The sequence below is a fragment of the Cololabis saira genome, chromosome 16 (genome assembly GCF_033807715.1).
Source record: "Cololabis saira isolate AMF1-May2022 chromosome 16, fColSai1.1, whole genome shotgun sequence".
Lineage (NCBI taxonomy): Eukaryota > Metazoa > Chordata > Actinopteri > Beloniformes > Belonidae > Cololabis > Cololabis saira.
In genome coordinates this window covers 22,062,384-22,089,113 of record NC_084602.1, presented here as the reverse complement: position 1 = coordinate 22,089,113, position 26,730 = coordinate 22,062,384, and the positions used below count along the sequence as shown (strand labels likewise).

General features: G+C 39.9%; 1 protein-coding gene across 2 annotated transcripts in view; it reads right to left on the bottom strand.

Annotated features, from left to right (window-relative positions):
• Positions 1-1,049: 1,049 nt before the first annotated feature.
• bahd1 (bromo adjacent homology domain containing 1) overlaps positions 1,050-26,730 on the bottom strand; it is a 39,602-nt gene continuing 13,921 nt past the window's right edge. Inside the window, exons 1-7 of one of the 2 annotated variants that reach the window (XM_061743148.1) lie at positions 19,731-19,896; positions 9,916-11,643; positions 5,758-6,155; positions 5,299-5,458; positions 5,117-5,196; positions 3,659-3,750; positions 1,050-2,767 (exon numbers count right to left, since the gene is read on the bottom strand). In XM_061743148.1, the coding sequence (XP_061599132.1) occupies positions 2,575-2,767; positions 3,659-3,750; positions 5,117-5,196; positions 5,299-5,458; positions 5,758-6,155; positions 9,916-11,518 (2,526 nt within the window). In that variant the 5' untranslated portion in view covers positions 11,519-11,643; positions 19,731-19,896 and the 3' untranslated portion in view covers positions 1,050-2,574. Of the gene's footprint in view, positions 2,768-3,658; positions 3,751-5,116; positions 5,197-5,298; positions 5,459-5,757; positions 6,156-9,915; positions 11,644-19,730; positions 19,897-26,730 lie in introns of those variants that run through there. The other variant, XM_061743147.1, reaches the window with a different exon arrangement.

Genomic DNA, 26,730 nt, shown 5'->3' with positions numbered 1-26,730 from the left:
ACAAAACTCTTTCAAAATATCACACTTCATATGTGTCCTAACATCTGTATACTTCAGTATCTGAGTACAATACTTAATACGCTAGTACTGGGTAAGCAACAAAAACATGGAAATGCTACTGCAAACGACTCACACATTTTCATTTTCGACAGTGCAGCAAAAGAGGAGAGAAAATTTCAACCTTGTTTCTAATCAGGAATGAATGAACTCATCGTATACTCTATTCTTAAACATTATCTCTTTAAAATAAATTATATTTTCTCGGTACAGAAATAAATACATATCTTTTTTCAAACATAGGAACAAGTCATTATCACAGATCTAAATGCTACACTGACTACACTACCCATCAGCCCATCAGTGAAGAAACAAAAAGATAAGTGGCTAAGTGATGCCGTCAGACGCTGAACCTGATTTCTTTTTTTAATGCAAATATACAATTTGCTGACTAAGGGGTCAAATCACACTTCTGGCTAACTATGCAATAGCATAATAAAATAAAAATATCCCCCTCTGTTCTCAGCTATTGAACTCCATGATTCAATGCAAAACAAATTAAACTGTGCTTTCTTTATTGAGAGCAGGTTGTCATGACAATAATCACTGCAATTCATGTCGTACAACATACAACCTAGTTTTCTCTCAAAAATTATGAGAGACCAAACCAAAAGGCCCTCCATACTTCATTGTTTGGAGTGATTATGTCTGATCATTTGAAATAAAGTCTGAGGTGGATTTGGGTTCGAGGGTGCAACTTGCGACCAATCACAAAAGGAACATTTTAAACATTTGGGAAACAAACTAATTGCCTGATAGCTGAGATTTAGGCTACATCCTCCGTAAGATGGTTTCAGCTTAAAACTAATTTTAAATACAAATAAATTAGTTGGTTGCTTTGTTAAAAAAAGAAAAACACTAGAATGGCACGATTTCCCCGCGCTGACTGTCTGGCCTGGCCACCCATCCCGGCTCTTTCCCTCCTCAATACGAAGACTTAATCTGAATTCCAGGGGACAGTACCAACGGATGCAGAACAACCCCCCCCCCCCCCCCCCGGGGACGCCGTTGGATAGGCATACTTGTGTATCAGATAAACAAAGGATGTGATGATAGCATCAACACAAGACATCCCACATGACCTGCAGTGGAGTAACTGAGGAACTGTGAATGACTCGTCAATTATGCAGTAAAACCTTGTTGATCCAAAGTGTCATTAGCAAATCTGTGGATTGTTTTGAACAGTGGCTTTACGATTCATCGCATAAAGCCTGCTCCCACCCCACTGTGATTGGTCTGGTATGTTCTGTACCGTTGGAAGTGGCCGTGGAACTGAGGGGACACCAGAGCCAGCTCTTGTGAGAGAATATACGTGATCTTAATGGGTAGAACTGGTCAGGCTACTGACTGACGACACTTCTTTTACTGAAAATCTGCTCAGCGAGAACTGCAGAAGAACGATTAGCCATTACAGAACGTGACTGGCAACTCAAAGCAGGAATTTAAAATGCTACCAGGCTCCTAGTTAACCTCGACTAACACTTCTCCATCACATTCAAAATGAAACAGGCCTGAAAACATCTCCAAAAGTCTGATTTAGACTCTTTAGACTTTAAACAGGAAAAACAAAACAGTGGATGCTAGGTACTAGCACAACTAAAGGTTAATGAAAGTTTTAAAAAGAAACAGTTATTGTGGATGAACCCTTCAATGAGGTTACGTTTAACACCTACATATCTGTATCCAGTAAGTACATAGCTGACATTAGCAACAGGTTAGCGCAGGAGCTAAGCCATCAAATTTGCCATTTTCTTTTCTTGTGCTAAGCGATGCTAACCAGCGGTAATTGGGCTTCACATTAACTGTACAGAGACCATAGTGGTTTCTAACTCAGTATTCAGTAATCTTCTTAAAAAAAAACAAACTTGAAAAAGAAACTAAGCACATGTTTCAACGTTTCCTCAACAGTTGCTAGATGCAGGCTAAATAGAGGGGATTTAACCCTTTCACGGAAAAGTCCATCAGATGGACATCTAGCATCTGCAAATTACAGAAAAACCTAATGAGATGTGATAAAGTCGTCAGAGAATAAGAAATAAACATTTCTCATCCTCTGCTCACGAGGACCAGGGTATCACGATATGCCCCAGATTTTCCTGAACTATAACGCATCATCAAGACACCTAACAAGACCGATATCTGTCAGGCGGAGTAGCTTTACTTACATGTAACATCAACTGCAGATCTATCAAATGTCACATTTCTAAGAGCTACAGTAGCATTTTCTACAGCAGACTATGTTCCAGGTTCTTCACAGAGCTGCTACAACACCAGAACCACGTATGATAAAGACCGGTTACGCTGCCGCGTCCACTCGTATACATCACGCCAGACCGTTACGTGTACTTAATAAACGTGAGGCATGTTAAGTATGAACACATGATATTAAAGCAAAAAAAACAAGCTCTCAATCCTTCATACTAGGCAGCAGGTAGCTAATTAAAATAAAAGGAGGATGACACCTAGGTAACATTACTTCACACCCTGCAGCATTATTGTGTCACATCCCGGCAGATACTACTGCAGGTTCTTGAGGAGGCGTCCGTAGCGGAAGTCGTAGACGTGTCGACAGAAAAACACCACATCTGGGTCGACGTCGTCGGGCACACAGTGGTGGGTGGGTATGGCGTTGCCAACAATGGGGGGGACCACGAGGGAAGCGGCACTGTTGGACACGCCTTCCCTGCGGCGTTTCACCAAGGCACAAAATCTGGAAAAAAAGCACAAACATGGGATGATAAAGCTCATAAAAACTGTTTTTTAATTTATGGGGAGGGAGCCTGTATAATACAAGTCCAATCACGGTCTTTGATGTCACAAGATCATGCAAATCTGAAGCACCCACTGAAAGACATATTTTGTGGCCCCAAACAAGGCGACAGGGCTGCATGATGTTACAGCTCTTGATTGCTTAGTCCAGGGGTCGGCAACCCAAAATGTTGAAAGAGCCATATTGGACCAAAAACCCAAAAAACAAATATGTCTGGAGCCACAAAAAATGAAAAGTCTTGTCTAAGCCTTAGAATGAAGGCAACACATGCTGCATGTATCTATATTATTTATAACTGGGGGAAGATGTTTTTTTTCATTATGCACTTGAAAAAAGTCAAAATGTTCAGAAAAAGTCAAAATTTCAAGACAAAAGTCAAAATTTCGTGAAAAAAGTCAAAATGTTAAGAAAAAAGTTGAGAAAAAAGTCATAATTTCGAGAAAAAAGTTGAAAGGTTGAGATTAAAAAAGGAAAAAGGAAGAAAAAAAGAGGAAAAAAGAAAAAAGGGAAAAAAAGAGAAAAAAGAAGAAAAAAAAGGAAAAAAAAGGTCAAACATTTTTGAAAAAGCTCCAGGAGCCACTAGGGCGGCGCTGGAGCCGCGGGTTGCCGACCCCCGGCTTAGTCATCTAAACCCACACATTTGCTATCACATACAGAGGACTTGAGAAATGATAAAAGCTTCATAGTTTTAAAGTTAGACAATATGGATTTTTAACCTAACCCCATAAGGATATGCAAGAAAGCCCTCAACAATTGTTTATGACTATCTTTCATTTTTAGTATGTTTGAAATTTACTTCAAAGAAGACAAACACAAAGCCCTCATTCTTACCGACAATACTGTGCCAACGTTAGGACATAGCATTTGTCTTCAATACAGGCCACACTGTTTACATCCTGGTGACGAGATGCAAAGATCTCATTCTGCAAAAAAGAGAATCCGGTTATATACAAAACAAACACGTATAAATAACACTTAACATTTCAGGTTGATCCTACGGTGGAAGCTCCAAAGACTCTCGACATCTCGTCTGACTCATCCTCGCTTCCAGATATATTTACAGGTGAAAGATGTTTTAAGGCTTCCTCTGAGGCAAAGCCTTGTTCAACACAATTTTCTAACCGAGTGATGCTCTGATGCGTTTGTTAGTTCAGCTGAGAAATGACAGACTTTGCCTGCTTTATTGTTTCTAGGCATTGGATTTCACTTGCTCCCCTGAGACGCTGCTGCGAACAGGAAGCAGACGCAGAATAACTGTTCCTCAACATGTTTGTGTATTTATGTATATGAAGACAGTCGTCGTGTTGATACAGTGAGTATTACTGACACAACTCAGTCGGACTTATTCTAGTAAAACATGAGTCTGCAATCCATTAGAATAGAGAAATAAAAGGAAAGGAAAGCTTTTAGCACTTTTAATGCTGATATCACTACTCACTAGGGCTGTTCGATTTTGCCCAAAAATAAAATCTCGATTTTTTTCTCTCAAAATCCGATTTTCGATTACGATTATTTTGTGAATTGACAAAAGGCAAAGAAATGATTTCAAATATGCTGTTTTTTTATTGAACATTTGCCCCATTGGGCTTTAAGTGCAAACTTTGCTCTTATTAAACCAAAAATGAATGAATAAAGTGGAAAACTCTGTAAAATAAGTTGAAAAAAAGTTTTAAAAAATATAATAAAATATAAAGTTTTATCTCTAAAAAAAAAATCAGCAAATCAGCACTTGCAAACATACAGTAAGTTATATTTCCAATTAAATAAAACAAGACATTTTCTAATTAAACTAAACTGGGTCTTTGCATGCTAAATAATAATGCAACCCATGAAGGAGGTAGAGGTGTGTAATGTCAGTCATTACATTTGCTATTCACATTTGCAAGTTTTTTGCAAGGAACACGAGCCGGTCTACCGCATCTGGCTTGAGGGATGCCCGGTGGTATGTTACAACGCCCCCTCCTGCACTAAAGAGCCTCTCCCATGGGGCACTTGTCGCAGGTATTGAGAGGTATTTCCATCAATCATTAATATGGTATCAATCATTAATATGTGTGCAGACAAGGTTAAAAAAAAAAAAAAAAAAAAAAAAAAAGTGAAAAATCGATTTTACGATTTTCACATTTTAACATCGTTCTAATTACATAATCGCGATTACGATTTAAAATCGATTAATCGAACAGCCCTACTATTCACAACAATTAAAAAGGAATTCTGCCTGTTGAAAGGTTGCTGATAAAAGTCTGGGTGGTCTTTTAGGGGGACTAGACTTCAAGTACAGTTTCTTACCTCACAATGCACTCTGGGGTTGCATCCCCCCTGTGTGTGTTCTGGACGGTAGTACCAAAACAAACTCATCATCAGCTCTCCTGAAGACATAAAAACAAGATGTTCAGTTTACTTTAGCTCTCAAGGCAGCTATTTCATCAATTTAGCTTCTCCCGAGGTGTTCACAATAAAACCCCACAAACCTGACTCTGGTTCCTCCCACAGAGCGGAGACCTTGGCCACGTAAGGCAGAGTCTTTTTCCTCGGCCCAGACTTCAGCAGAACAGTGTCTCTGACCCGAATCAGGTCGCCGTCCCTGTGGATTCCCTCAAAACACTTCCTCAGCACCAGACTCTCCTCTCCCTAGAACACGCAGCAGCAGGAAATAATGATTCTTCTAGAAGTCTGAGAGTGACTAAGACTGAGAGGGCTGTGGATTATGAAGCTGCCAGAGGCGTTTGTGCTGGATGACTTCTCTGCCTCGACAGACAGGTGTTTGAATTAAACTGAAAACAAGCTCTGATGAAGCCCCGAAGTGACAATGAGGCAGGTGTGATAAATCATCCTAAATTCTCCTGGGACAGTGAAGTTAAATTACACCGGTTTTAATTAAAGCAGCACCGCCTTGGCTTTGTCAAAAAAGACAGACTTTCTCTACTTACCACAATAAAAACCTCCCTCTCAAAGGGGAGGCCAACTGGCCTCCAGCCGTTGGTGGGTTTCTGCCGGCTGTTCTTTAGCTGCTTGGCAACTGTTTGCACTCCGACGTTGGCGGCGCCGAGCTTCTGCTTCTTGTCCCTGTTCAGAGGGGAGACGGGCGAACCGCCACGTGCGCTAGACCTTGACCCGCTGGGTGTTTTGGCACTCTGCGGGCACTCCTTGGCCACCTGCGGCGGAGACTGGGGCTGGCTGGGGTCGGACAGGGGAGACTGCACGTGGGGCACCGATTGGCCGGCTGGAGGCACTGTGGGAACGGGGCAGCCAGTGAGGACTCTGGGGCTGGGACAAACGGGGATGGAGGGGGGGCCATGGAGGTCGCTGAGGGCTGAAGGGTATTCATCTGAAAAATGAAAAGAAAAGGTAACTTTAATGAAGTACGATGAGCAAATAGTGTGATCAATAGTCCTTAACAATGACTCATTGAAGGAGCAAATGGACTCTCGATTAAGGTCAATTACAGCCTTTAATAGAACATCCTCACAAAAGCACCCACACAGACTAAATACCCTCCTGAAAGTGTAAAAGGTGTAAAACCCACAAGCATGCCTACGTGGTTTATGTATACTCACATTAAACACCGGGCCTGCACACTGCAGTGAATTAATGATCCAGTTATTTAGCATAATCAACTCTGCAATTCTACTTTAATTTTGTCACTTTATATTTCGTCACCGGTACATTTCAGAGACAGAAATGACACACTTTAACATGTATTATTCATTCGACAGCTTTGAAAGTTTATACTGAAGTTTTTATGAACTAAAATATGCCAAAACAATAAAATGCTTTAGAGGTTCTGAAGAAAGAGCTGGAAACTTTGTTTAATGACTCTCCTAAAAAACAGAAGCTAAGGCTGCTTCTGTAGTGAGACCTTTGAGAGAAAATCCCACTGATCATCTCCCTGAACCTGCTCTGCTGGTTCAGGGTATTTTTATTTATTTATTTTGTTTTTCTAGTGTACATTGTGCAGCTCCCAATTAAGTGCGTGTGATATTGTACATTGATGATTTTCTGTGTCTGGTGTCTTATAATCCTGTAAGGGATGGGTCTTCGGACATGACACAAAAATAAAAATCATTCATTCATTCATTCATTCATTCATTCATTCATTCATTCATTCATTCATTCATTCATTCATATACACACACACAAACATTTGAACTTAATTTGATGGGGGCATTAACTTCTGTACTTTATTTTTGTGATTATTTATAATAAACTCATGGTATATTAACAATTAAAAAATAAAGACATGTTTGATACTTTTTAATTCAATTTTCCATTAGTATTAGAAACTATTTGCCATTTCCAACTCTCTCATAATTAAAAGGTAGGGTATGTAATTCTACACAACTCCTAACCCAGAACATGTTTTGTCACATTCATTGAAAATCTCCTCACCATTCGCTGGCCACCCATCGCGTGAGTAAACTGCATAAAAAAAAACTAAACATTTTGTTTTGTTTGTTATCAAAAAGGCGTGACATCATCTAGATGTTTTTTACACTGCCTTTAAATATAAGTCAACATATTTCTGAGAAAGTTACAAATCTTTTTATTTAAATCAGTTTCATCTAAAAAATATTTAATTGGAGCCCACAACCTAAAATCGTTTTAAGTTAATAATTATTCTTACTTTCATTTCCTGCCCTGATTAACATTACAGGGCTGTCTCAGAACATTAGAATATTGTGATAAAGTTCTTTATTTTCTGTAATGCAATTAAAAAAACAAAAATGTCATACATTCTGGATTCATTACAAATCAACTGAAATATTGCAAGCCTTTTATTATTTTAATATTGCTGATTATGGCTTACAGCAAGATTCCCAGAATATTCAAATTTTTTGAGATAGGATATTTGAGTTTTCTTAAGCTGTAAGCCATGATCAGCAATATTAAAATAATAAAAGGCTTGCAATATTTCAGTTGATTTGTAATGAATCCAGAATGTATGACACTTTTGTTTTTTTTTAATTGCATTACAGAAAATCACAATATTCTAATTTTCTGAGACAGTCCTGTATATGGCATTTTTAGTTTATTCTTAATTTTCATCCTCCCTTCAATCTGACCAAAACAGGCAAGTTTAGAAGACAAAACTGAAGACTTTAGGCTTAAAAATCCAGTAAACATGTTTAGCTTCTTTCTAAATAAAATTACATCAAAGACGAAAGAACATCAGACCACAACTTAAGTTATGGATCTATAAAAGGTCTCCTCCTACTCCTCAAACCATATCTGATCTGACTCAGAGGGGAAAAAAGGAGACCAATTACATAGAGTTAAAACACACAGGAGCATCTTTTGTTGAAATTAAGTTTAGTGACCATAAAACCCCTCCACTGTTAAGCCTTTATTGCTCTGATGGGTCAGTATTAGAAGAAAATGGGTCGTTGTGGAGTTAACTACAACAACATTTTTAAATTTTGGTGGTGTCCTTCTATTCAATGAAATGGTGGAGGAATCTTGGAGGTGTAATACTAGTAAAAAGGGAAATTGGGGAACAGAAAATCAGTTCTATCCATTTAATTTATGAGATGAAAAATCTTCTATGAAATTAATAAAGGATGAATATAATTATCATTAAGTGTGCAGCTTAAAAGGGACACCCACGCCAACTATTCTCTGGGTTATTTTCAGATGCAGCGACGTATAACAATCCCTAAGACGACCTAATCTTAAATATACTATGAGTCGGACCAAGAAGTTCTCAGAATGATCCTGTGCAGAAGGAGCTTTTGGGTAAATAAATCCCTCCACTTCAGAGCCTCAACCCTGCTCTCCTCTCCATGCTGGGAGGAGCTCAAACCTCACATCTTGAGGCAAGTGAGAGGGAGGCATAAAGCTGCATTACCCAGATGAAATAAAGCCTAAGTGGTTCATATTTCCAGAGGTGCCACAAGCTCAGCAGGAAAGTTAAGAAGATGTAAGTCAAATTGAATCTGAAGACACTAAAAACAGAAGCGAGAAGAGCTCTATTCAAGCATACAATCCCCGCGCGGATGATTTCACAGCAGAAATTGTCATAATAGGAAAAGAAAAGGTGTTGCTAATAACATTAACAAAGGCTTAACAGTGTTCCGTTTGAAAGCCCCAGGACGCTCAGTCAAGGTGACAAAACACAATCACACACATGAATCCAGGAAATTCACCGTTCAAATTACTGACTATTCTCATCTGTGCTTTACAATGTCCAAATATCTTAAAGGACTAAAGACTTCCACTGATATTAAAGTTGGACCTGCTGTGGATAAGAGCAAATACTGTTGTTTGGACATCACGTTCGGGGGATTTGACAATGGACAATGCTAATGCCCTTTTTTCTTTTCTTTTTTTTTCTCCCCTGTTCTGACTCAGACTGATGTCTTCAACACAGGAACTAACTCATTATTCTCTACTTAAGCTCATTAAACTACCTTCTTTCTCAACGGCTGCCTCATTTTACACAATGCAAAGGACTACTGGCTTTAAAATAGTTGTTTTAACTTACATTTAGTTCTCTCTTATCAGAACCAAGACTAAACTGAGATGCACTACAGTGGCAGCGGTGGATGTATGGAATAAATTAGATATAGATTTGAAATTATGTAGAACTTTAACTTTATTCAAAAAAACATCCTTATATCCACTATCCACAATCCTTATATTAAATTAATGAGTGACTTGATGTTGATTTGGGTATTTATTTAATTGGTGATATGCTTTGATTTTTTAAGGATGAAGGTAACATGTAGACTGCACCTTTATTTTAAAAATCTTTTTTATTTTTTGAGGAATGTTTGTTATCCCTACAGAGGCAATTTGTTTTACGGGCAGTCTTTCTCTTACTTTTTGCTTTTATTTTATTAATTTAATTAATCTTTTTGAGGGTAGGCAAATAATAAGCTTTGCTTCAGCCTACCCCTTTTTCGGTCTAGATGTTATTTGTTTATTTGTATACTGGAAACTTCTTTGTTATGTTTTTCTTTGAACCATTGAACGTTTTCTTGTTGTCAGTTTTATTCTTGGTTTTTTATTTATTTATTTTTTTTTTTTTTGTGTCATGACCGAAAATAAACTAAACTAAAACTCTTGGAAACTTCAAAATGTCTGCTCACCTCTTTTGATGCCTTGGTTGCATTTGTTGCAGTCTGTGGGGCTGCAGGGGCACCCTCCCCTGGTGATGGCTGGAATCACGCTGGAATAAGCCGTGTAACCGTTAATCCTGCAGGACTCTCCGTAGCACGCCTCCACCGAGGTGCAGCAGTACACCGGATGGCTGATCCCTGAAGGTTGCGGCGCCGTGCTAGGGAGCAGCTTCGGCCTCTTGCTGCCCCTCGGGCATAAAGTCAGGGGTGGCAATGGTGCCGGGGAGCTGTCTGGATGGCTGAAGTGGACGTAGTAGCCTGGAAAGCAGGTGTACGAGTGAGGGCTGATGGTTATGGCTGCTGGGTGGCCCACAGAATGTGGAGACTGAAGATGGTGGTGGTGGTGGTGATGGTGGTGATGATGGTGGTGGTGAAACACTTCCGACAGCGAGCCGTCCTCCGGTTCGCTGCAGCTCTTGTCCTTCAGGAAGAGGGCCAGTCTGTGACAGTACTCCACGCATCTCTCCTGGGAGCAGCAGTAGCAGGAAGACACTTCCGCCTCCATCTGCTCCTCCTTGATTGTCTTTAATGGAAATCCCAGAGAGGACCTGCAATGGTACGGATGCTTGAGGCAGCGCTGCCCCCCTGTGGCACTTTTCCACTCTGGATCCGGAAGTTCTGTCTTACACAAAGCGCAGCAGCCTTGTGGGGTAGAGTTCGTCTGGGAGTGGACCGGATCTTTTGTGCCCTGTTTTCTGTGCTTGGGTTTCTCCTCGTGTTTAGGACGTGTTCTTTTTTTGGTCTGTGTTGCTTCTTCACACGTGGGGTTGCCATTTACGCCGTCATCGGCGTCGACCGCTGGTCCACTGGTACCACTCGGCTTAGACTCTGTCTTCTTTTGTCTTTTGGTTCCATACTGGGAGCTGGTGAGTCTGAGCAGCGTTGCGGCGGTGAGGCCCGCCTGACGCCGCGGCGTCGGAGCAAATATACTCAACCAGTCGATGTTTTGAGCCTGAGCTGCTGACTGCTTTTGTTTTTTGGGTTTTCCTTTCAGGACCGCTTTCTCTCCTGAAGAATCCTTTTTGGTTTTAGCAAGGTCTTTGCCTGGATCCTCAGCGGGAGGCTGTACTTTCTTTGAGAGATTTGTCATGAGGGAACTGTTTCTGTAGAGCAGCAAGCTGTTGACGGCCTCGGCATTGAGCGAGGCCATCCTTCTCCTGCGCGGCTCGCCGGGTAAGGCGCCAAATTGGTTCGTTTTTGGTTCCAGTGCTTGTTGAGTGGCTGCGGAAGTTCCCTTGAGTCCAGATTTGGTCTTTGTTCGACTGAAATGCAACTTCTTTTTGACTTCAATGCTCTTCTGCTTTCGAACTTTTGGCCCGTTCCTGACTTTACCAGCAGCTTCTTTCTCCTCCAGACGGGTAAGCAGGACGCAACAGGCCAGCGCTTCTTCTTTTCCTGTCGTCACTGTCTTTTTTCTATGACGGTGCAAGTCTTTCTTGTCTCTCTTTTTCTTTCCACTCAAGCCATTCTTTCCCTCCATCCCTTTCTTTGTACCACCTCGCTTATCCTGTCCTCCCTTGACCTTCTGGCGCTCCCTGCATTCCCCCGGCTGGCTCCGCTCTGCCTTCACCATGGTGTCAGCATCTGTAAGGAGATCCGCCAGAACCTTGTCATCCACGGGGCCTTTCGACGGTGCGTTTCAGCTCAGATCGGGCTTTAAGTAAGCATCATGGATCATCACCTGGGTCCATAAACTCTCTGAGGAAACACAAATTGAACATTTTAACATTAATGCAGAAGCCACATAAAACTGACACTATGTAAGAGACAGGATCCTCTGTTCCATTATTCATGACATGGTTACATAGAGTTTCCTGTCTGTTCGTAGGCCCACAGAGAATACTATATCTCACTCAACCCCTTTCCTTTACATACAAATACACCACACACACATACAAGAGGGGAAATTGAGACCAAGAACACACTATGTAATGGTTAGTTATAGATTTACTCTTGAGACCAGATATATCCCAAAGGCTTCGGTATATTTGCTGTGCTAAAGCACAAGTCCTAATAGTTAGAAGTGTTCAGTCCCATTCCTCTGAACCCATTCAGTTTTGGTGTGGACCTCACCCAGGCTCATTTGAATTATGTGACAGGAAATTATCTTCAGTGCTCCTGTTATAATTGCCATTTTGGATTTATCCCCCATTTAAAAGGCTAGAATTATTGCAGCAAAACTGTATGCCGGTCAAGTTGCAGCTTTCATTCAGATGTGTTCAGCATCTCAGGCATGCACTTTGCGGCGAGAGATTATCCAAAGAAAATGGATTCTCACAGCTGTAAATGCTCTGAAGTAGAACCTCGGGCACCATCACTACAGAGAAGATCAGAAAATGATGGAAATGTGCAACCAGCTTACCCCTAATGATGACCATTTTTGTGTTAATTTGCATATATCCAGACATTTCTGCTGCCTTGTTGAGCAAGTAGGAAGCAGCATCCAGCTGAGCAACAGGGAGAATAAGGCAGCTACTCTTATCACGTTTGGACATCTTTAATGCTCCAGAGAATTACTTTTTTGATTCAAACATGAGGTATTACTGGGAAGCTGGCTGAGGGAAACTCCACTAAGAAGCCAGGAGTGAATGGTGCTGACATTTGTGTCTTCACATGCAGCCGCTCTGAAAAAGGGCTGCAGGGCATGTGTGAATATGGCTCGAGTGAACGATGGTGCCAAATTGATCCGTCATCACTTGAAAAATTCATGAAATTGGGACGGATAAATGGAGAACCCCAAAAGAAGTTGGAAATTACAAAAAAAAAATATATATATATATATATATATATATATATTTTTTTTTTTTTTTTTTGTATCAATCAAAGAAAAAAAAACTTTTTATTAAAATTTTTATTTAAATACATGAATGACTCACACAAGCCCCCACGAGTTGTGTATTCAACTTTAAATGCCTCCAAAAAGTGGAAACGTGTGAGATATTTAGTTAACTGGGAATGATAGATGCCTAAACTCTCAGCCACATGGAAAAAACATTATTTTGATTCTCTGTGATATATGAAATCAAGAGACGATTAAAGAGCATTTGAAGACACAATAACATTACTCTGATCAGATGAGTCATAAACCGATAGTCATTTCACCAAAACTGGTGGCAGAAGCACTTGCCACATAAAAGCCTGTTCAGTTTCCATGTCAACAGGCAGATATCGAGTACACCGGAGTATCTGTGTCGACTTCAGAGTGGAATCGGCTTTATGAACCTTTGTAAGCAATTCACTCGTCCCTGCTCTCTCTAAACAATACAAAGAAACCCACCTGTCTTAGAAAACGATTTTAGACTTCCTGATGATCCAACTGTGGGTGACCTTTATACAGTGACACATGAGAAAGAGATGGATCATCCTTCTTGCTGCTCCCGTGTTACACAGTCATGCTACTTGACCTCTCACATGTGAGTCAACACGGGTCTTTTTTTACATTGTGAGACTGTTAACCTGAAAAACCTCGGAGCTTCACATTATCCATCAATAATGAGTCAAGTCCCTCATTCTGGTACCATTAATACCGACATGAGATCAAGTGGGAGACTATTCATTAAAGTTTCTATGCAGTTTCATGTGACTGCCTGACTTTTGATTGATTGTATCAGTAAAGTTGTGTGACAGATCACTGCAAAGTTTAAAGTTTAGAGTAAATTTACCACATTTTTGCCGATCGTAGACACAGACATGTGACCTTTCCCAGCCGACCACATGGAATCCTCATCAACAGATTACGTAATAGTGACATATTTTATTCTACTTGAGACAAAAGTGTATAACCTAATAAAATCCAAAGGTCGCGTTAAAACAGGCCGACTCTGCATGTCAGTGAGTGAATATTATGTAAAAACACTAAAAAGATTTCATGCACTGCACGCTGTTAGTTGTCCGTATCTTGGAGTTCAGTTTGTCAGTGTGCTTCTTTCTTCCTTTTCTTTATTCCAGTAATCATCAAAACTTCCGTCTTTTATCATTTGCAGAAGAGCACCATGCGTCCAGCACAATGTTGGCACAGTAAACTCATTAATTCACTGAGTGAACAGCAAAGTTCCTGCATCTCTACCATGATACTCTGGTATCATGTGACACCCGAGGGAAGTTTCAAAAACTCAAACCAAGAGCTGGTTCTCTTGTTCTGACTATCAGGAAGGGAAAGTGTGAAGTGTTTTCACTATTATCTGTCAGTATGCAAATCCCTGCAAAAACTTTGCAGCATACATAACATAACGACCCCTTAAGCTTTAGTACGTTGCAATAAATTACAGTTCAGATCATATGGAAGAATAAGTACGTAAACAAATGAGTTTGTGATGGGCATTTTTAAAACTATCTCATCTCCCAGTCTTACGACCCTCAATGCCGAACGGCTCGGTGAACCGTGAAATGCAATCCATGAGGGCCAAATTTAATTTCCAGATAACAAGCGGACAGAAGGAGGCTCACATTGAGTTTCTGTCAGTGGATATCAAATCAAGTTGCCCCATTTGAATGGGACAAGCAAGCCCTGTTAAAAGACAGTACTTCATTGCAGAGCATCATCATTTTGTCTGGTTAGACCATCGCCACACTGAACACAATGAGCAATAGGCAAAATTGATCTCCGGGTTTGATATTTAGTTGTGACTTTTTCATTGCCATAACGAAGTATTAACATTTGCATCGACTGGCATGCACAAGTGAATATTAAGCATATGGTTTGAAATTCCCAGTAGGCTTTTTTATGACCATATCTCATGCCCACAAGGACTATTCATGCATGTTCCACTCTGTACAACTATGGATGCTGATGCTGACACTCTCACAAAAAAATGCCTCACACTTATTATACAATAGGGCTGTAACTAACAACTATTCTGATGGTGGATATAAGTCATCGACTATTAAAATGAGTAGGTAGTCGACTAATCGGATTGTGACGCTCATAATTATTAAATGGCTCTTATTTAGCCCTTAGATTCAAAATTTTACACAAGGTTGTTTAAATTATGTGCTAAATGAAAAAACAAGAAGGGCGGACACTTCATTCAAAAATACTTCTTTTAATTAACTTATCGTTTACGGGGCGCTGTACCTTATTGCGCATGTGCAATTCTCATTAGAGACGGAAAAAAGAGAAGGATGTCCGACTCTGTTGAACAACGTTCTCAGCAGAGATAAAAAAAGAAAGGAGATGCATCACTTTGAAAAAATTTTGCAGACAATTGTTGATAATGTGATTCGTTGGCAACTATTTGTAGGAGTATACATTTTAATGGGAACGTCAACTAATCGTTGCACCCCTATTATACAAATACTTTTTCATTTAAGTTTTATGTGGTTCTTTCCCCAACTTTAACTTAAATCCACAGGTGTGTTAAGAAATTGTACCAATTTCTAAACCCTGATCTAATAATTTAGAGGGTTTAAAAAGTTACCAAATCATTCTGATGCCACACCAAATCTATTTTATTTATTTTATTTTTATTGAAAAAGTGAAAATGAAAAATGGTAATCTTATATTCCTGAATGCTTATTTTTCTGAAAACAGAAAAAAAAGAGATTGAACAAGAGACTTGGACTGTTTTGTAAAAAATAACTTAATCTCCATACCAAGAGGTAGTTAGAGAGACCCGCAGAGCTAAAAACTGCAAAGAAATTCTTTGCATAAACAATTACAAAATAAAACCTGTTGCTAGTAATATTTGAAATACAGTGTGATATAGACTGGGTAAAAATCTAGGTAGATGCAACAGTCAAAGAGTCAACCTCCATCACAGCCCCTTAAAGTCTCTACAACGGTGTCAGACCTGGCAGGGTCCACTGACCTAGCACTACTTTCATTGTTTGCCAATCACCACAAAATTAAAAGAAGACAAAAGAATCGTCATTTGAACATGACAGTCCTCTTAAATGGTATGCACATACACCAGATACCTTTTCAGTGCGATATGAAAGAAAAATAAGAACAACAAAACATTTTTGCGAGACCATACTGAAGAGAGAGATTTGATTTTGGTGGAGCACAAGCAGTTCAGAAAGGAAGTGATCGTAACTTTCGCTGTGACATTTGGGTCCAGAGGATGGGAACGACTGCAGCTTTATGAAAAAATGAAAGAGATGCTAAATTTTGCCATATGTGCATACTCAGTTAGAAACTCATCCTTCCCCTACAGCAGCATCATTAAACATGTTCAAAGAGATGTAAAATGCTTGTCCAACTGTCTAAAATGCTCTACATGACACACACTGATCTTCAGGAAACACGTAACAGAGTAACACGTTAGGTTGTGTGTGTGTTTCTGCGAGGATGGTGTATTTCTCAGCTGGCACACAGAACTGGACACCACACCTGAGCAGGTCAATGCTGAAGAAGGTCAGCATTTATGTCAGCTTCATTCATGTCACACAGCGACATAATGGACACCAATCCAATCTGGGACCACATACCGACGTGGCATAATTCTGATCTCAATTGGAATTGATGAAAGTACTTTCAAATTCACAGAGCAAAAAAGAAAATTGATAAAAAAAGAAAGGAACTGGACATAGGTGTCATCAAGAAGGTTAGAATAGAATAGAATTTTAACTTAATAGTAAGGGTTTAATAATTAATATATAATCCATTTTTAAAGGTTTTTTCTTCCCCTTTTTGCTTCCACTGAACTTTATTTATAACACGACTGAAATACAAAAGCATAAAACCCATTAGAAATACATCTCATAAAGTAACGGAGGGCTTATTTTATGCTCAGTTAAACTGTAAATGATTTTGACATTGAATTATCCTGCCAGCAGAATTGTGACATCATCAAGTTCACCGTTGTTCCATCTGCAGAAAGACAGAACCGCGTCCTCCCGTCCTCTGAAGTACGTTCTCCTGAGTCATACTTCCCAAGTATAACTACCGAGTACACAAGTCCAAACATGGTGTACTTGGAATTTAGAAATGGCTTTAAAGCAATACACAAGTGTTGTGAAAGATGAGTGGGACGGGAGTCCAAAGTTACTTTGGGTGGTTTTAGCTGATGGTATGAAAACTGCAAGAACCAGGTGATGCATCCTGAAGGCAATCAAGCATTTATTTAAATGAAAATTAAATATTATAACTCGGGAAAAAAAAAATCCTAAAACATTTACATGTAACAGCTTGCTGAAAAGCTGCCTTATTACTTTTTGTAGTTAAACCTGCAACATTTTATATCAAGCAGAGCCTTCATTTACACCAGTGCCTATTAAACTTAATGCACTGAAGCTAAAAAAAAAAGTGCAATATTTGAGCAGATATAGTACTAAAACTGCAGTATTTGGTACTTATTTAAACTCCAACCCCCAATCATCATCGTGCAAGTCATTTTGGAGGTTTTTCACCTCTGAAGATGAGCACTGATGGAAGAGTCAAATGGGAACTCTTTAAATGTTATGCAATTGAAGGTAATTGGAGCAAAAGTGACACATAAAACCTGATGGCTGGTCATTTTGCGACTCGGATTTCACTCTGCCCTTGCTGCTGATGGCGTATAACCGGGTTGCAGTTTCATCAGTGTCGGGAATCAGATAGATAGTCCATGGGCCAGAGCCCAACATTTCACTTGTCAGTACCACTCAAGGTGACAAAAATTACTTATGATTTTTGAAAAGATCCATGTCTGTAGATGATATTTTGGTATGATAACCCTTCCTGAGTGGCAGCTGTATCATAGTTATCAGCTCATGAAGTTACCCACCCCCTTCAGAAAATTACATTTTAGATGCTGCTGCATATCCTGGTTTAGACTCATGTACAGGATATCTGTCAATGTTTCACAATATTGTCTTTGGTATCATTTTAAAGGGGGGCTTTTACGCATTCATTCAAGCTAAGATGTGAATCTTTCTGACCAACATAGAGGTCACTGCAGCTCTTTAAACTATAAACAACACACATTTTTACACAATTTTTGCCTAAATAATATAGTACCTTTTATCCCTGTGTCATCTAGGAGCAAAAGAGACACAAAATACAAAAATTGGAATACTCACAGGACCATAAGGATTAAGGAAATGTATAATATACCCATACTTCTTAGCTTCAATGAATGGTATCATTTTAAAGGGGACCTTTTAAGCAAAGACAATATAGTGAAACATTGACAGATATCCTGTACATCCTGTACAGTCTAAACCAGAATATGCACCAGCATCTAAAATGTAATTTTTTGAAGGGGGTGGGTAACTTCATGAGCTGATAACTATGATACAGCTGCCACTCAGGAAGGGTTATCATACCAAAATATCATCTACAGACATGGATATTTTGTTAAATTATAAGCAAGCAGTGGCGTCAATTCAGTGGAAGCTAAGGTATGGCAAGGTTACGAGTCACAGAACTTAACTAGAGTATCAATCAACACGTCCAGCAAGTACTCATCACAGAAGTCTATGTAGCTTATCTGTGTGGTCAAGAAAATTGGAACTTTTTCAAATGCAGTCTCGCTCACTGCAAAAACTCAAAATCTTACCAGGAATATTTGTCTTATTTCTAGTTAAAATGTCTCATTTTTAGTCAAAAAATCTCATTACACTTAAAACAAGAGTCATCACCAGAAAAATAACTTATTTGACAATTTTCACCTGTTTCAAGTAAATTTTCACTTAGTAGTAATAAGTAATAAGTAGAAAAATCTGCCAGTGGGACAAGATTTATCTTCTCATTACAAGCAAAAAAATCTTGTTCCACTGGCAGATTTTTCCACTTATTTTAAGTGAAAATCTACTTGAAACAGGTGAAAATGGTTTTTGAGTCTTGTCTTAAATGTAATGAGATTTTCTTTGACTAAACATTAGACATTTTAACTAGAAATAAGACACATATTCTTGTTAAGATTTTGAGTTTTTGCAGTGTATAATAACTAGTGAAATCGATCATGTTGTTCTGATTTGCATTTGTAGTTATTCTATATGTATTAAGTAATACAAGAATCAATACAAATAGACACAGAGTAATTCCATAAATGTATTTAAAAAAAAACAAACATTTACATTTTCCCTTGATGCCAAGGTGTGGCGGCTGCCATACCTTGGCATACCCAATTGACGCCCCTGTAAGCAAGTTTTGTCACCTTGAGTGGTACTGATATGTGGTCTGGCCCATGGGCTGAGAAGAGGAGGAGGAAGAGGAGGAAGAGGAGGAGCAGGCTGCGCTGCCTCGCTGTCACACACTCACTGAGGGGAAGGACGCGCTGTAGAGCTGTCATCATGAGAGCAAAAGCCCCCAGGCTGGAGCTCTCCTGCAGGAATCTAAAGCTGCTGCGGCTCCAGATAGTGTCTATCCCCCCCCACACCCCCACCAAGTCCACTTTATGCAGGAGCCAAATCAGCAGTTCAACAATCCCACACCAGCAGCAGCAGCAGCAGCGCCATCCTCCACCAACAACACCTCCTGCTCCTCAGAGCAGCACTTACTAACACACCCACACACACCGAGCAAATCATTTCATTAAATCCAGCCTGATTTGTTGCATTGTGCAAGGGAAATAAAAATGATTCAGAAATAATGGTTAGAAATAAAGCCAACTGGGTGTTGTAGTTGGCCATGGAGGTGGACAGTGTTAATCTGACAGCATGCCGAAGCAGAAGCAGGAGTCCCTGCTGCTTATCAGAAGTAGAATAAAAACCAAAATAAAATAAAAAAAATCCTCCTCGGCGAGGACACGAGTAAGAAACCACAGCATCGATTTAACGCGGAACCATAATTCCGGGCTTTAGAAGCAGCCAACCCTCGCATCTCCAACTGTGACTGATCCGCAGCCGACATTCACCATTACCTTGCAGCGTCCCGTCGGGATTTCAGTCCGAAAAAGAAAAAGAAAAAAGGAGGAAGGATCCCTCCGGTTCGCTCCGGTGGTCAGTCGGCGGACCCGGGCAGAGATCCACGGAGCGAGCAGCCCTCGGCAGCCGGAGACATGGTGAACAAATCCGTGAGCGGTGACCTACTTCCGAAGTGGCATGCTGGAGATAATATTCATGCGCTGCCTGCGTTCACATTGGCCGCTGCACCGGGACATCCCTCCCAAACCACGGCCGCTGTAATATTCCTGCAGGGAATAAACTGTGCCGTCAGACTCTTTTCCACACTCCCGAGTGGATGTTTTCCCTCCACCGGGATGGATGTATGCGTCTGTGCTGCAATGTTTTTCAGCTATTTTTTTAATTGCAATACTTTCAACCAGCTCTAGTTTAAGTAGGTGAATCTCAACCGTCCCCCAATTAGAGATTATCTATGAGTAGTTTTTGAAAGGGAGTGGCCCCCAAGCAATAGTAAAAAAAAAAAAAAGGATAAAAGTAATTAGAATAAATGATAATAGTAAAAAAAAGAGCGTTTAACTGTATGGATGAAAAGAAATAGACCCCAACAGGTTCCTAGCAGCTGGTCATTGTAAGCTTAGAAATTAAACTTTTAAAGAATGAGATTTAAAGGGGACCTATTATGGCATCTAATACCTATTTTAAACAGGCCTTGAATGTCTTAAAAACAAGCTTTTGATTGTTTTTGCTAAATAAATTAGAAATTCAGCCTCTGAGTCATGTCTTTATCTTCCCATTCTCTAACCTCATTATCTATGCGGGATTCTGAGTGGGCGGGGCTATGATAATGAGGCACTGTGCTGATTGGCTGCCTGAATGACGCGATACACCGCTACGGAAAAATGGCGGAAGCTCTGGCTGGCGGAGTTAGTTGTGGGCGTGGTTTCACGCATCGGAGGCCAACCTCTGTAAATCGCGCCCATCGTTACGTAACGACTGGAGCAGAATCTGAACGGCTCGTAGAAGCCACATCACACTGGATGGGTCATCCAGGCGGCTGTACAGACACTGCAGAATTTGGTTACTTTCCTCCTTCTCTGAGTTGGCAGGCTGAGGGGAGACCACTTTATATATGTTAAAGCAAGAAAAAACGTGTTTTTCATAATAGGTCGCCTCTAAATATTCCAGAATTGAACATTGCAGATTACAACCATGCGATCACTAAAATGTTATCATATACTGTATGAGGTCAGGGATCTGGACCAAGGGGCTAAAATGGGCTACACTTGCTGATCTATTATAGGTCTAAAAACTCACAGTTCCTCAAATGACCCTTTTTATGCACCTAATTAGGTGAAATTATATGCAAGATCCTTTATTGTAACAAAATACTGAGGCCTTCTTCTTAAAAAGGGGACATATGATGATAAAATAACATTTTAAACCAAATATGTCCTAGACAAAACACAGCATTTCCACGCAGTGTAGATAAAGCAGGAACCAGAGACACATCTTAACACTCTTTAAGCTTTATCATCTGCTCTTCTAATGAGGAAAATAAAATTGGATTTCTTGCACGTTATTACTATAATTACTCCCTCAGATCGGACGTCTATAAAGTTTAAACTGAACCAGGGGAACACTTTGAGGGTGCATCTACTACTGTGGCATATTCACTGTTTTTTTATTGATAGTGATCCAGATCCAGCAATCTCCCGTTGCTGATGCTTCTCGTCCCCAACAAGTTTAATGAAAATCGGCTTAGTAGTTTCCATCTTCTCTTGCAGTGACAGAGGTACGATGTAAGAAATGACAAATCACTAAAACGTCGCTTTAAGTAAGCACAAAGCACTCAAGCTTCCTCGTGGTGAAAAATACACATCAATAAGTTATCTGTTACGAAGACAAAATAAGACATACGAGCGCGTCGCTGGACAGGCGACTATTCATGAATATGTTTTACTCCTCGCTAGGGATGCTGGATCTGTTTTTCTGGGAGTGGGTGCTGTTCATGAAGAGGACATTTATTTGTGATCACTTCTTGTGGCGTCCAAGCCTGAACAGTGCTGTCCCCTAAAGGCAACGCAACCCAGGTTCCATTCAAAGTGATGTGATTCATTTAGTTGTACTTGAAAACACTGCTGACATGACCATCAGAGGAGAATTAAACAAAGCCTTTTTGAAAATCCTTGAGAAAATCCTTGAGGCTACAGGTCTGATGGAGGAGTCTTTTTTTTGTTTTTAGGAAGGTTCTTGCCTGAACAACCTGACCCAAATGTATTAACGGCACCCACAATTAGAGCTGACCAAATTCTCTCCAGTGCGGAGGAAAGGAGCTTTTATGCACCGGTGGAAAGAGGCAAGGAACCTCTCTGCAGAACCCTCACACCCCGCTCACAATCCTTTGAACCGCCTCCCGGCTGGTAGCTGCTGCAGAACTCCCCCTGTCACAGTGACAGTTTCTTCCCTCAGGCCGTCACTCTTCTGAACTTTCAATGGCCACAGAGTGTCACACCTTTGTGAATATCTCCATTGTCTGTAAATATCGGTTCCGTCTTGTATATAGTGTATATGTTTTTGATTGCTGTAACCATTTTTTTGTTTTTTCATTCGTTTGCACAAACCTGGCAAATAAAGTTGATCCTGTTTTTGATTATGATTATACTTCTTTAGTCATCTCTTTTATGAAAAGAATACACTGGACCAGCATTTATAAAAAGGAAAGGGGCGATTCTGTCCCACAATTCCTTGCAGCTGCCACAGTCAAAGTGTTGCCTGATTATTTTCCTACAGTCAAACTAACAGTGATAAATGTAAATAAACATGAGGACTCCGTGGTGAGTTTGAACAGGGGGGGGTGAGCAGCCTGTGACAACATCTTCAGTTTTGGTGGATTTCTATTGAGTTTTTTAACAGTTGCAACATTACTGACAAAGTGATCAATGATCCAGTGTGAATTAATTTGATATGAAATTATTTACTTTTTTTTCTTTTTAACCTGATATTTTCCAACATGGTCAGAGAAAAGTTATCTAAAGAAAATGAGAAAAAGAAAAAACAACAACTACATGAGTCCATTCTTTATACTATATGATCCTACCACAACTCTATGCTAGAAGGATTTGGACCTGTCAGACCTACTGGATTAAACAAATAAAGGTCAAATGATGTGTTTAAAAAGATCTCTGCAATATTTTATTTTTTGTGAAAGCACGAGCTAAAGCTTTTCATTGTCTTTTTAACCTTCAGCTCATATCAACTCGTTTTCATTATAAAATAAACACCATGTAGACTCTTGAAATCTAAACGACAAGAACTGGGAAAGTTTAAAGATCTTTTACACACAATTTTCAAGATGTGAGTCTCTTCATTCCTCTGAACTTCTTGTCTGCATGTTTATATTTTTGTTCATGAATAAAATCAAGAAAGAAACCTGAAGGTTAATTTAAACCTGGCTTGAGGCTTTGGTTCAGTTGTAATGTCTTTTCAAAATAAGTGGATAAATAAAGAGAGAGGATCCACTGCTTTGTTGGTATCATTTAGCTTTCCTCAAGTGTGGAAAAAGCCTAAAACTTTACTTTTGACAGTAGTGACACACAGACAACAGCAGACTAACCAACCCGTTTTCATTTTAGGTCATCAAAGGCTCTCCTTCTCTCAAAGCTTCTGGCGTCTCCGAGTTACACACAAGGCATCCTTTGTCGCACCCTCCGCACCGATATTAGATGACGACAGCAAACATCATTCTGGACTGTTTACTTAAGAACAAGAGGCAGAGTCCTTATGAGGCAGCTGGAGGGAAACAACTTGAATAATGCTTTATTAATTCCCAAAGGGAAATTATATTGCTGCAATAAAACTGAGGGAAAAAAATAATCTCATAGAAATACACTATTTCACTAGATTTACCTGTTATATTGAGGTTTTTGATTAGTCTGTCACATCCAGGGTGTTAAATACAGGAATGGTTTTATTGTCTATCATCCCCCTGGCCCTTATGCAGAGTTTCTGCCTGAATTATCACATTGTATATGTCACTTTGTACAAGGTGCAGATCAAGTCATCATAGTGTGACTTTAGCGTTAATATAAATCTTAAAAATAATAAATATAGCCTTATTTGTACATTTAACTCAAGTGGCTTTTCTGAAGCATACATAGATCTCGCTGTCTTCATCATACCTTTGTTCTTTTTTTATCATATTACATAGAAAACAAGCAACCTCCGATGCAGTACGATGAATTGAGAACATTTAGTCAACATTGATACCAATAAGAATCCTGCTTATTGATCAATCAATTCTCTTGTCTATTCTGGATCATGTTTCAATAATGAAACAGGTGCTCTTATACAGGCCTTTAGCCTCAACACAACTGCTTTACTGTCTCAGATTATTTAAAATGTTTTCTAATTATTGTTTTGTGCCAATATATCTGAGAAATTCACAAAAAGTCAAATTGATTATCTTTGCCACAGAGCTGAAACCTCAGTTCGTACAACACTCTTTTCTTTTCTGAGAAAGAAGGTGAGCAGGCCGAGGTGTCTGGCTCCTGGTTTAATTCACAGCTGGAATAAGAAAGCCGGAAAGGAAGTGATGATCCACTAACCTTAAAAAAAATTAACTCAGCCTTGAGAAATATTCTAATGATTTATGGAAAAAAAGCTCTTCACAAAGAAGCACTCTAGGTCTTTTTCAGCACTGTAGCCATGCTGAGGACTCATAGCTCTGTTTACCCACGTATTCCCTTAACTCTCAGCAGTGATGCCTTTACAAGCTTTTTCGCAAATACATTTGCTTCTATTTGAAAGAAAAATCATGCTGTCCCTACTTACTGTCTCTGATGCATTTTGAGTAGGGAAGCTTCGGATAAGACTGTAGTACCTCATTGTGTTGAGCTCTCTGAACGAACAACAACATACTTTATACATCAACTATCAACTTCCAAACAACCATTAAAAAGGAAGATATTCTTTTAATCCACCCAAACTGGATCTTACAAATCAATTTGTAATGATACGATAGGTTCCTTTTCAAAATTGATGCAGGCAAGTTGTTTAAAGAAAAAAAAAGAAAAAAGGACATTGCTAATAAATCAGAATAAGCCATCAGGACCAGCAGCGTAAATATCGCCTAAGACAGTCACCTTTTAATCTTGAATAAATTTGAATGTGACATCTGTAGCGCTCATCAATGGCGCTCTATTCTGCAACGTTTTCTTGTGTAGTTGTTTTACCTTTGCTAATTTCTTAAACTCAAACACGATCAGCAGGGTGATCAGCAGCAAAAGTTGTGGTAGTTTTTCTCTGAAGTTTATTGTAATCTTACAAGCAGTAGAGAGAACTCCTGCCTCTCGTGTCATCGTGTATTTTTCTCTTTCCACATTTGAGTTCCCTCCTGAAGTTCATATGTGGGGAACAAAACAAAGCAAACACAAAATAAAACAAGTCAGAGCCTGTTTGTGATCGATACAGTTGAAAAGAAGCCGGTCCTGGTCAGTGGCTAATTGATCGATGCATCTTCATATAAAACATTATTATTATGTTGCACAGCGTTACCATGGCATAACGGCAACATTTCATTAAGGATTAGGATCACTGACAACTCACTAATAAGGATTACATCCATCACATAAATCCCCAGGGGAGCATCCCACTAGTTTTTACTCCATAATAATGACAGGAGAAAATGGAGGGATGTACCCCTCTTGATTAGGCTCATTTCGTGTGTCGTCTCCTCTTAATGATGCATCCAATCTAATTACCGGTATGGGCAATCGGTCAATGCTCATCTTTTATTATCTTCATCACTTCTTCATAAAATACACAAAAAATGGTTCTTAAAGTGCAAAACAAAATACACACGATAAAATTATTTTGCTGGACTTAGTGGGTGTGGAAGTTACTACATATTTTGAATATCTGCACTAAAGAGCCTTTTTTCTCCAAAAAACATTTAAAACAACAAAAAAGCTGCTATGACATCAAGTTAGCATGCAGTCAGAATTTAACCTAATTGGGGCAAATGCTGATTGTCCTCATCAATATCAGCGTTACCATGTGTAATTAACAGCGGTAAAGGAGCTGAGTGTGTTGAGTTAATGAGGCGTGAGCACCGGGGGAAAGTGGGGGAGTACAGACTGCTGAGAAGTGACCTACACTGCAATAAACACGTCTGCGGCACCGACCTGACGACTCAGTGCTTTCTAACACACGTGCATTGCACTCTGACTCGGTGTTGGTGTCAATGCTGGGATTATGGTGGAAATCTAAATTAATTCAGCAACACTTTACTTAAAACATATACCGGTGGAGATGTGGAAGTGTTTAATACAGCTTTTCCAGCAAAAGCGGTTCCAGGGCTGGTTCTAGGGCCCGTGCCGAGTTTGGAACCGGGCTTTCTGTTTCCACTGACAAAGAACTGGCTACGGGCCAGAAAAAAACGGTTCCAAGGTAGCACCAACTCTTTGCTGGGCTAGAGGAAAGAACTGCTTACGTAAGCGGAGGGGGGCGGAGTTGTCAAGACCCATGGCAATAGCGAGACGGCGACATATTAATATGGATGCAGCAAAGCAGCAGTGGTTTGTGGAGGAGACAACCTGTCTTTTAGCGACTGGTCCACGGAGGGTGCTACGTAGACCAAGTCCGTATTAGAGCTATACGTTGTTGTTGCTTCAATTTTCGTGCCAATTCGACGTAACTGACGTTAACAGTGACGTAATGACGTGGCTTCTGATGGCACCAGAGTTATGAAAAAACAAACCGGTTATCAGCTGGTTTGCAAGTTGAATGAGTTGTGAACCAGCACCAGCACTGGCCCAGAACCAGCTCTGGAACCACTTTGGTGGAAAACGGGTATAAGAGAGAAGGGAGTGGATTTTTTATCTGGATTATTCAACAGCATCTTAGAGAGCGAATGAATGCTGGAGGAGTGGAGGAAAAGTGTATAGTGCTCAGGCACGAGGGTGATGATGATCTGGGATGGAGGGGAAACTTGGTTTAGAAAACAAGTTGAAATGCGTG